At 39.9% G+C, this 12,115-nt stretch overlaps 1 protein-coding gene across 1 annotated transcript in view; it reads right to left on the bottom strand.

Moving 5' to 3' along the window:
* Positions 1–12,115, bottom strand: part of LOC126195380 (low-density lipoprotein receptor-related protein 1) — an 818,691-nt gene that overhangs the window by 35,186 nt on the left and 771,390 nt on the right. The window contains exons 69-71 of the mRNA XM_049933960.1: positions 10,389–10,527; positions 7,635–7,780; positions 6,058–6,163 (exon numbers count right to left, since the gene is read on the bottom strand). Of these exons, the coding sequence (XP_049789917.1) occupies positions 6,058–6,163; positions 7,635–7,780; positions 10,389–10,527 (391 nt within the window). The remainder of the gene's footprint in view (positions 1–6,057; positions 6,164–7,634; positions 7,781–10,388; positions 10,528–12,115) is intronic.

A 12,115-nucleotide genomic window follows, 5' to 3' on the forward strand; every position in this document is an offset into this window, starting at 1 on the left:
TGAAGTGCTGTCCCTATAAACTGTGCATCCAATGAAATTTGTTTTAACTGAGACATCAGTCTTGATTTTGCCAATAAATAAAGGTAGTAAAATTTGAATCTTTTGACAGATGATGTGCAAACTGCGGCTGGTTGTTTCCCTTTATAATAAGGAAACTATAAGAGTTTTGCAGATTACTTATGATGTGGATATTTTGTTTACATTCTATTCCATCAAAATCTTAATTATAATTAATTGCTATGGGCAGTCTGCCTGCACACAACTAAACTTATAAACAATTGTAGCACATTTGTCTCAAAGGGCACACCAGCACACTTCTGCTGACCAAAAGCAACTCCATCCTAAACCTAAGGTTCACTGAACAGTAGTATTGTAAGAATATGTGTTCACCACAGCTCTCTCCCATCTGTTAAAGCAGTTCTTTGAAACCCGGCCCACCAATTATGTGGCAAGCAGATCATTAACTATTGTTGTGAGGGACAACAAAATTTGTTCCAGTCCTCCAGCCAAAGGAAATTCCTTGTCAATATCAATGATAATCCTTGAATCTCGCGGAGGCTGTCAGAAAAGCTGATGACTGCTACACAGGAGAATAACACAATTGCAGATTTAATACCTTGTTGCTGGGCATTGTCTTGTGTATAACAGAAGCTACCTGGCTAATACATCTTGCCAGCTGATTTATGTGGACCCCAGTCACAATACCTCCAGTTACAGATTTTTAGGACGGGAACAGGGTCCCAAACAAACAGCTGGCTATCAACATCTACCTGCTCCTAATTTCTTCTCTCTCTCCACTTCTCAGCTTTATTCCACACCTTCACTTCCACACATTTTCTAATTACTTGATAACGGTCGTGCTGAGGTAGGTACTTTTGTTCCTGTCAGAGGACTGAAGTTAAGTACTGTCAACAGTGGCCAGTACTTGGGTGGGTGGCTGTCAGGGTGTGCTGCATGCTTTGAGAAATTTGTGGTAGGCCACGCAAAACAAGTCCCTCCATTGTAACATCTGCTTCCACTGGTACCATGATTTCCTACCACTTGTTATCTCTCATCTTCTGTATTAAGATAGCCTATATTTCAGTATCAATGCCCTGGAATTCTCAACTGCTCAAAAAAACATTTTGGACTATCCTCAAGATTACTATAGCCTTTTTCTTTATTTTTAATCATAAACTTATAAATATTCTTTCGACCACAGGAAACTGCTATGTACAGCCACTTGTGTAATGGAGATAACACACTGTCCAGGGACATTAAGATGACGACCTGCCGAAAGCCTGAATAACCACCTTTTGCAGCATGGGCATGCAGGAACAGAGTCAATGATGTTCTGGAACATACTGTGGAGCCATGCTGATTCCAGTGCTGTGGCCAGCTGTGCAATGTTTCTCGGCTGAGGATCCATGGCACAAACAGCCCTATTGAGGTAGTATCACAGATTCTCAACTGGGTTTAAATAAGGGGCATTTGGTGGTTTTGGAAGTATGGTAAACTCATCCTGGTGCTCTTTGAACCATGCATATTCACTGTGAGCTGTGTGACATGTTGCACTGTCCTACTGGTAGATGCCATTCGCCCATGTACATATCCATGCCATCATTCATGCCTTTCATCCATGGCCCGTGATGCGCTAGCATTGCCTCAGCATTGGTTTCAGATAGTACCATTTTACCACGCACAGTATATTTTAACCACAGTGGCACGCAGACGATTTTTAACTTAGACATTTCAGAAATGTCTCCACCCTAGGCCCTACACCAATGATCATCCCCTTTTGGATGTCAGATAAGTCACTCTATTTACAATCACTCTGTTTCTACATTACAACAATGGCTACACTGTTTTCTGCATCCTCACCACTTGCTTTATATGTCCTCTGTGGTCGTTGCAAGTTGATGTTGAACATAGGTGGTGGTCACACTAATGTGACTGGACTGTATAGTAAACATGATTTCTCAGTGCAGTGACCGCCTGCTTAGTTGAGTGGTAACATACTTACCTACCATGCAGCAGGCCCAGGTTTGATTCCCAGTCAGGTTGGAGATTTTCTCCACTCGCAGGCTGGGTGTTGTGCTAGCATCATCCTCACTGACATGCAAGTTGCCCAATGTGGTGTCATCTGCAGTAAGACTTGCAACTCCCCCGGAAGGGGCCTCCTGGCCATCAATGTTATACGATCATTTCATTTTTTTCTCAGTGTGATTTGGCAGAGGATACTGCCTGAATGGTGAAGGGATGCTCCACCTTGTGTACATTGTTCTGTCTGCTAGCCAGCCGCGTAGGGTTCTTTCAAACTTAGTGTGAGCACACATTGTCATGTTACAGCAAGAAGGGTTGTGAGCATGGAAAGTTGGCTGCTGAATTGGAAAATACCACAGCAATGTCGTTTCAACATTCAGTCACTACTGTGAGAGGCAAAACTCACTAGACCTGCTTCACAGTGGTTACCTGCAGTCAGCAGCTTCCTCTGATGACTGGTACTACTAGAGATCAGAAATAAGCTCTGTATACTCACTTTAAACTCACTAGTGGGTCTTTCGATGTTATCTCTGAACTCGCTGTCACCTTAAGCGAATGTCTAAAAGCTATATTGACATAGATGCACTTTTAAGTCCATGATGACAGAACAAGAAAACAGAGCGTAAGTATGTAGTGTATTCTCTAAAAGGTGATTAATAATTAAATTAAATTTACACTCATGTTCAAAAAGATACACAAATTAATGATAAGCTATGCATCTCACTACTAGCCCATAAACATAAGTTGCCATGACCAAAACAACACACAAACTGTGTACTTATTAGTCATGGGACATAACAGTGATTTTGCTCTGTGTCCTTTTTCATTTCTTGGAGTACATGTTTCCTCATGGTGGAGGTGGAATAAACAAGAATACTACCATTTTGTTTGCAATAGATAAACTTTTTTAGTTTTTTGACTGAAGTGTGGATGATAGCTCTGAACTTTTTGCAGACATCACTGCTCCTCTTATGGAGCAAACCTACAATTGTATACACTGCTTCACTTAATCTTTGTCTTACATAATTCACAGGCTCACAAAAAATAGTTTCTTTGGAGGCCATCTGATGCTGACAATTGATTTTTACTCTGTAAGTGGTTTTTGTACTAAGCACTTTTGTACAAAGTCACAACTAGCCTCACATTGCTGCCTGCTTTAGTTAGAGCGAACAAGATGATGAGAAGAATGCAACCATAGCACTACCATTCTCAGACTCATCAGACATGTATATTGTAGTGGGAAGGAAGCAAGCCAATATAGTACTGATATAAATGGCACCTCCATTTCTAATGTACGCGATGCTCTACATTAGACTCATACTTGCTCTGTTTCTGATCTCTAGCATCTACAAATTATGGCTTCTAGGAATCCTGATTGCAACAGAACTGCATGCTGCCTTTTGGATGGAGGTAACTGGGAGAGCCGTGTTGACAAGATGATGTAACAGTCTTCGCACGATCAACATGGCCTCTAGACATCCATTATGAACAATAGTACGATCTCTCCATTCCCCTCCTCTTACCCAAAGATGTACGAAGAAAACAGGTACGAATATACTTTCACTAAACCTGTCTCTGAGGTGTCATGATCTCTTCACCCATAAGTGCAGGTTTATATGATGCATGGTGATCATCATAGAAGTGGGTAGGGCAGCAAGGAGCCAGTTTACAACTCAACCAAGTGGTTTCATGAGTTTAGCAGGGAGGTAGGTCACTCATACTTTGGGCAGTATAAATTACAAATGTTAAGTGCAATATTTGTAACATCAGCTTGACTGAGCTTGCTTTGAACAAGCTAAAACTTGCCATGTATCATCACTGGAATCCTCCTCACATACTATACAACCTAAGGAGGATTGCCATTAAAGAGTGCAAAAGGCTTGCGCAGCAACACCTTAAGCATCTCATGGTCAGTTTAACAGGGTGTTCCAAATAGAATATATGTATTCTGAATGCATATATTTATTAAACAATATAAGGAAAAGGATAGATTGCTACTCACAATAAAGATGACATGCTATGTTGCAGAAAGCACAACAAAAGGACTTCAAGATTTAGCTTTTGGGCAAAGCCTTCTTCAGCAAAGAAAACACACACACATTCATTTGCAGATGCAAGCACACCTCATGCACACATAACTGCCATATCCAGCAGCTAGGACCAGTCCGAGCTGCCAGAGATGGCAGTCCTGCATGTGAGGTGTGCTTGCTTGTGTGAATGAATGTGTGTGTTTTCTTTGAAAGTTAAATCATGGTAGTGTTTTCACTGTGTCTGTCTGCAACACATCATCCTTAGGGTGAGTAGCAGTCTGTCCTTTTCCTTACATTGTTGATATTCCAACCTGGAGCTTCCATTGTTGTATTTATTAAAGTGTACAACATACAATTATGAAACTTGGAACACATATTTACGAATCTCCAAGTTTAGACTATAGATGTTCAATATGTCCTCCACCAGTGACATGAACAATATCACATTGATACTCAAATTCCTTCCATACTCGGGTAAGCATGTCCATCAGCATGACCATTATCACTGATGTTATGACAGTACAGATTCAACTTTTCTACGTGCTTTGGTAATGTTGGTGCATAAACATTGTCCTTAATTAAACCCCACAGGAAAAAGTCACAGGACACCAAATCTGGTTAGCGTGGAGACCAGCTGAGAAGTACTAAGTAACCAACTCAATAGCTAGGTAGAGTTTCATTCAGATATTTACACACTTGGCAACTCAAGTGAGGGGGTGCCCTGTGTAGTTGAAAAATAAAGTTATTCTCATTCAGCCTTGGAAACAACCAGTTTTATAATACATTATGAAAAGGATAGTTGTTACTCATCATGTAGCACAGATGCTGAGTCACACATAGGTACAACAAAAAGACTATCAGAAAATGAGCTTTCGGCCAACAAGGCCTTTGTCAGAGATACGCTCACGTAAATGTAACTCGCATACACATGACCACAATCTCTGGCTGCATAGGCTTACATTCCATCCTCAATTTTCCACTGTTGAGTTAGTAACATAGGGTTAAATCACACTGACGTTGTGTGAATCTTGTACATGATCAATGTGTGCATGTGAGTTCTGTAGTCCCCAAATTTGACCACTATGTTTCTTTACTTTCCCACTAAGGTGGAAAGTCACTTCATCACTGAACACAATGCATTGTGTGGAAGTGTTATCATTGTCAATAGCATTCTGAAGCTTGTCAGAAAATGCCACACGTTTGTGTCCATCATCGTGATGTAGAGCTGATAACAGCTGCAACTTGAATGGCTTCATAACCAACTGACATTTCCAAGCAAGCCAATTGATTTTGTAGGAATAAGCTGGCAAGAGTTCGAATTCAAGTGGCATTTTCATCAGAAGTATGAGGGCAGCCAGCACACTTTCCTTTACATATACATCCTGTGTCTACAAGCTGTCAATACCATCTGTGAATGTTCCATCAATTCGGAGGATCAGTTTGGTACCTCAACCTGAAACATCTGTGCATTGTCATCTTGGAATTACATTTTGCAAACTTGAGAACACAAGATGATTTCTGCTCCAGAGTAGCCATTTTGCAACATGAGACCACAGTCAAGCAAGCAGAAGACAACTGAGATCTAGTGATGATACATATAAACTAGACAATGTATTAGTTCCTGCAGACATGGCAATCGATATGTTTGACAGCATTATACTTCGTAATACACTCTGTATTTTATAAAGGAAACGGTGGAGCAATAGGAATTGAATGATACCCAGCAAATTTTGATTTCACTTATGTGCACTTACAAACAGACAGTCTCAATTTTTGTGATTTTTTTTTTTTTTGGCTTTAATAAACAGGTATCACTTCTGAGTTCATATTTGCATGTTGTCTATCTGTGATTACTCCAATCTCTTTTCCCATATTTTATATGTCATTTATTTCTGACACATGTGTTGTGTTTGTTTGTACTTTATCTAATTACTTTAATTTCAGCTGTGTAATTATTAATCTTCTACTTCAGCAAGTGTAAAATCATAATTATGACTGTACTTACCTCCATTCAGACAGACACCTTCACAATTAGGGATTTCACATCTTCTGCCAATACGACTTGGTGGACATACACAGCGAGGTTCACTTTTGTTGATAATACATATACCCTGAAAATAAATTGAAAAATTTATTGATAGAAATTTTGTCAGTATTGTGGATGGGGGCAAAATCACGTTTTTCTAATCTCAGAGTTAATAGGTTTGAACTGAAATGTTTGCTAATTAGATTATATTTTTAATTTTTTGTACGGGCTTATTATTCAAAATTCATATTCTGACAAAGGCACTGAAGATCTGTGGATGAACGAAAAAGGAAAAGGGAGAAAAAGGGGACTGTGCTTAGGTGAAAACTTGTTCTTCCAACAGGAGACTAGGCTGAAACATTTATTTGGATATGGATGGACCAGAGAAGAAATGTTGGGTACCAGTAGACATACAGTTACATCACAATTAGGTTCTTACCTGAAGCCCATTTAGAAAGACTCTGATTTTTCAACATCGGATAAGGAGGAAGCACATTTATGGCAGCTTGACACTCCATGCCCATGAAAACTGCAGCTTCTGTATGTACCTCTGCCTTGCAGTGTTGCAACAGCAAAGGCCCTTTTCATACCTGTGTCTGAGTGATATGTTCTTCCTTTTTAACCATGCTTGAACTATTATGTTCCACTTTTTTGTATCTATCATCAACTGTGTCTTAAATGTGCCGTCATTTTTTTATGTTGATCATTCTCATTACCACAGCTTTTGTGTAACTACAGCATATATGCACTTGAAGGCTTCTGTTCCTCCACAGTGATGACACATTCTTCACATAATGAAATTTTGTGAATATTGTGAAAAAGACAGATTGCTACTCACCATATGAAGGAGCTACTCAGTCACAGATAGCCACAATGAAATGCCTGCTATACATTAAAGCTTTTGGCCAAAAGGCCTTCTTCTAAAGTAGAAAACACAAAAACACAATCACACAAGCACAACTCACACAAACAAATATGGTCACTGGCTGCTGATTCCAAAGACAGTGACTCTGTGTGTGAGTTGTGCTTGTGTGAATGTGTATGTATTTTTTACTTTAGAAGAAGGCCTTTTGGCCAAAAGCTCAAATGTACAGCAGTCTGTTGTGCCTGTCTGCAACTCTTAAGTCTCCTCTACATGGTGAGTAGCAATCTACCCTTTTCATAATATTCTCACTATTTCAACCTGGATTTTTCATTGTTTGACAATTCTAAATTTGTAAACAAAATCTTGATTAAAATGCCTTATTTTTCAAATTGTTGAAGTAATTACCCCATTATAGCAGTGAGCACTGCTTGTTATATTTTCTCTGCTACTGACAAATGGACTCTTACAAAGCTCCAAAATAGTACAACAGAAAATTCTGCCAGTTACAATTAGTTTTTGTTTCCTGTAGTATGTGTTGCTCTTTACCTATGCTGTTTTCTTTATGCTACTTCCACATAATCCACAGATTTCTACTTTTATGCTCAACTAATACCATTGACTTTTCCAACAAAAGAATATACATGTCTGAATAAACACTATATGTATTTATATTTTTTATTTTCTGCCTTACATGTTCACAAAATCCAGTACAAGCAGACATCTCACAGCGTGTTCCATTGTATCCTGGTGGGCATATGCAGTGTGGGGCACCACCTTCCAATGAGCAGACACCAGTGTTCATGCACCTCAAGTTTTCACAGTGTTGACAGTTTGTACCTGTTTAATAACAAATAAAAGGCGTGGGAAATGACTGCCACTCACACAAGAACATCAGAAAACAATACAGTAGTGATAAAAAATTAAAAAATAAACAACATAGAAGCAGAGCACTTATGTACCACTTGCTGAAACAGAAAATAGGATACAAGAAATATTTAATACAGGGAGGTGCTGGTGGCAATAAAAAGTCTTTCCATAACACTTGATCAACAGAGATATAAGGTGCAGGGAAGGACAACTGACATTTAAAAAAGTCCTGTCCTATATTTTGCCCCTCTTCATCATCCAGAGTTTGGAGACACAATCCTTCACTCCAAGAAATTACATATTCTTTTTCTTTGCCATTCTATTTTCTCTACTGCTGACTAACAGGCTCTTTAAAAGTTACAAATACTATAGAAAGGAAGAAGAAGAAGAAAAAGAAGACAGGTGTTTACTTACCAACAAATGATGTGGATGCCAGATAGATAATGAGCTTTTGAACTTTCATACTTTATGTGCGGACAACCAGGTGCTTACCTCTATGATTTATGCATCACTTGATGCACCTTCCCCCCAATCTCTCTCTCTCTCTCTCTCTCTCTCTCTCTCTCTCTCTCTCTCTCTCTCTCTCTCTCTATCTCTGTGTGTGTGTGGGTGGGTGGGGGTGGGGTGGGGGATGTGCACTCATGTGTGGCTGTGGGTGTGCAATGTATCTGTGCACATGCCACAAAAGGAAAGAGAATGAAACTTTAAATCTAGCAGATATCTGGTCCAAATGTTGTTGTATAGCCATGTGGTATTCACATTTCATGTTTAGGAGAGTTATTTCTTGTCCTCTTTTGTTGTTGGCAAAAATTAAACTGTTGACCACGTTCTATAGTTTGTTGACCTATATGCCCTGTTCCATTTGCTCTTGTATGGTGACAGTTAATAGACACTAGATTCTTCTCAAATAGTGACAATAGAGCCCTCTGGAAATGTCATCAACAAAAGAAGTGTATATTAAAATATATTTCTTTTTAACATATCACAATTATGTATATTTGAGCATCGTTAACAGAAATGTGGTGGAGGGGTGGTCTCCATTTCATACACAATAAATTTCATAATATTATAAGTACTGTATTTTACGGACTATAAGATGCACCTTAATTTTTAGGCCTATCAGGACATATGACATGTAGGTTCAGGAGACACATGTCAATATCTAGACTGTAACTAACTTCTTATAATATTTAGGTTATTATGGTGTTTTTACTATGCTTGTTGACAAGTTATATTTTCACATTATTTAACTTCCATTTTACATATCCATTTTCATAATAGATGAAATCATACTAATTATTTTATTTTCATTGCTCTGATGAAGTTTGAGGACAAACTGTTTCTGAACATTTATGTTTTTTAATTGTTGCTAATGATACTTATTGCTACAGTTTGACTAATTCTGCTGTATCTTGATGTCGGATACTACGTAGATACCACTAGATACTGACCTTGGCACCAAAACTACTCGTGGTTATAAATAAAGAGACAAGGGCAGACGGTGCTGACTTTTTATTCAAAATTTAACAATTATTTATAAAATTGTTAAGGCTTTCGTGGCCACTTGTTGACAAACTGCCTATTGGCTTCTGTCTCGGGTTCTTCGGCCGACGTTCATCTAATGATTTTTCTGACGTTTCGCCAGCACGAGTGGCTGGCATTGTCAAAGCTTCATCCTCCATTGCCGGTGGTGAACTGGCGAGCTCGGTTCCAGTTCACCAGCCACTCGTGCTGGCGAAACGTCAGAAAAATCATTAGATGAACGTCAGCCGAAGAACCCGAGACAGAAGCCAATAGGCAGTTTGTCAATTATTTATAACCTTGAAAAGTATTTATTAATGACCTGTAATAACAAAAAACAGTTTTACAATAGGGTTGGTGGAAATAAGCAACTAAATAATGTTTTTTCAGAGAGACACAGCGATGCAAGCTCCTCCTACATGGCAGTAGTGTTTTTTTCAAAAATCTTTTCCAAGTTTGCAGTAAACAGCTATGGGAAAATAAAGGAGTCACTCAAATTTCAATTTTTGACTGGTTTATGAATCAATTTTGTCTAAACACAAAATCAGTAACTCTCATATAAAATGTAACTCCTCTTAACTAAAGCTTTTTATAAACTCTGATATATTGTGTGTGATCCTACTTTCTGTTATACTCAGATATGAAATAAGCTGGGTCTCTGTTCTGTTGAAGATCTATATCTTTTCTCCAAAACAGCCAATGAATATTTTGGTAAACATCATGAATTCTACAAACAAATGACTACACCTTCTGATTCCAGCATAGAATGTTAGAGGCTTAGTGTTCTTCCCAGATACACTAAAACTAACATAAAAAAGATTTTAACGTAATGTTGAAAAGTGTATTTTTGCTTATTGTTCCTTATTTCATAGGGTCAATGAAAATTACTTAAGCCATTGGTTTAGCCAACAAACAGTATGAACGAGCACTGAGTGATAACCACTATAGTCAAATTCAAATTACAAAGTAAATATTACTGAACCTATAGATTAAAATTCATGCTGTTACCAGTTCTGTTACTGGAAAGAAAATGAGACAGAGAAGAAGCACTGCTGACCTGCATATCCTTTGGGGCATCGGCACCCAACAAATCCCGTGATGCTCCATTGGCAAGTCCCGTTGTTCAGACAGTGTCCATCACAAGCATTAGCTGGTGTTTCACAACGGTCACCAGTCCACTGAGGTGGGCAGTTGCACTGAAAGTAGAGAATAATATAAAATAACATGAGGCATACTTTTTTTACTCAAATAAACACACATTACAATCCAGAATGAGATTTTCACTCTTCGGCGGAGTGTGCGCTGATATGAAACTTCCTGACAGATTAAAACTGTGTGCTGGACCGAGACTCGAACTCAGGACCTTTGCCTTTCGCGAGCAAGTGGTGTACCAACTGAGCTACCCAAGCACGTCTCACGACCCACTCTCACAAGCAGAATTGAAGCTGTGAGAGCAGGTCGTGAGTCGTGTTTGGGGGTAGCTCAGTAGCTCAGTTGGTAAGGCAATGCTTCTATGTCCAGTCACAGAACAGCTTTATATATATAAAAACAAAGATGCTGTGACTTACCAAACGAGAAAGCGCTGGTAGATAGACACAATAAAAAACACACAAACACACACACAAATTTCAAGCTTTCGCAACCCATGGTTGCTTCATCAGGAAAGAGGGAAGGAGAGGAAAAGACGAAAGGATGTGGGTTTTAAGGGAGAGGGTAAGGAGTCATTCCAATCCCAGGAGCGGAAAGACTTACCTTAGGGGGAAAAAGGGACAGGTACACACTCACACACACACACACACACACACACACATAGCCATCCGCACATATACAGACACAAGCAGACATATGTAAAGGCAAAGAGTTTGGGCAGAGATGTCAGTCAAAGCGGAAGTACAGAGGCAAAGATGTTGTTGAGTGACAAGTGATGTACGAGGGGCGGCAACTTGAAATTAGCGGAGGTTGAGGTCTGGTGGGTAATAGGAAGAGAGGATATATTGAAGGGCAAGTTCCCATCTCCGGAGTTCTGATAGGTTGGTGTCAGTGGGAAGTATCCAGATAATCCGGATGGTGTGACACTGTGCCAAGATGTGCTGGCCGTGCACCAAGACATGTTTAGCTACAGAGTGATCCTCATTACCAACAAACACTGTCTGCCAGAGTCCGTTCATGCGAATGGACAGTTTGTTGCCAGTCATTCCCACATACGAGGCTTCACAGTGTAGGCAGGACAGTTGGTAAATCACGTGGGTGCTTTCACACGTGGCTCTGCCTCTGATCGTGTACACCTTCCGGGTTACAGGACTGGAGTAGGTGGTGGTGGGAGGGTGCATGGGACAGGTTTTACACCGGGGGCAGTTATAAGGGTAGGAGCCAGAGGGTAGGGAATGTGGTTTGGGGATTTCATAGGGATGAACCAAGAGGTTACGAAGGTTAGGTGGACGGCGGAAAGACATTCTTGGTGGAGTGGGGAGGATTTCATGAAGGATGGATCTCATTTCAGGGCAGGATTTAAGGAAGTTGTATCCCTGCTGGAGAGCCACATTCAGAGTCTGATCCAGTCCTGGAAAGTGTCCTGTCACAAGTGGGGCACTTTTGGTGTTCTTCTGTGGGAGGTTCTGGGTTTGAGGGAATGAGGAAGTGGCTCTGGATATTTGCTTCTGTACCAGGTTGGGAGGGTAGTTGTGGGATGCGAAAGCTGTTTTCAGGTTGTTGGTGGAATGGTTCAGGGATTCAGGACTGGAGCAGATTCGTTTGCCATGAAGACCTAGGCTGTAGGGAAGGGAC

Source organism: Schistocerca nitens, chromosome 7 (assembly GCF_023898315.1).
Source record: "Schistocerca nitens isolate TAMUIC-IGC-003100 chromosome 7, iqSchNite1.1, whole genome shotgun sequence".
Lineage (NCBI taxonomy): Eukaryota > Metazoa > Arthropoda > Insecta > Orthoptera > Acrididae > Schistocerca > Schistocerca nitens.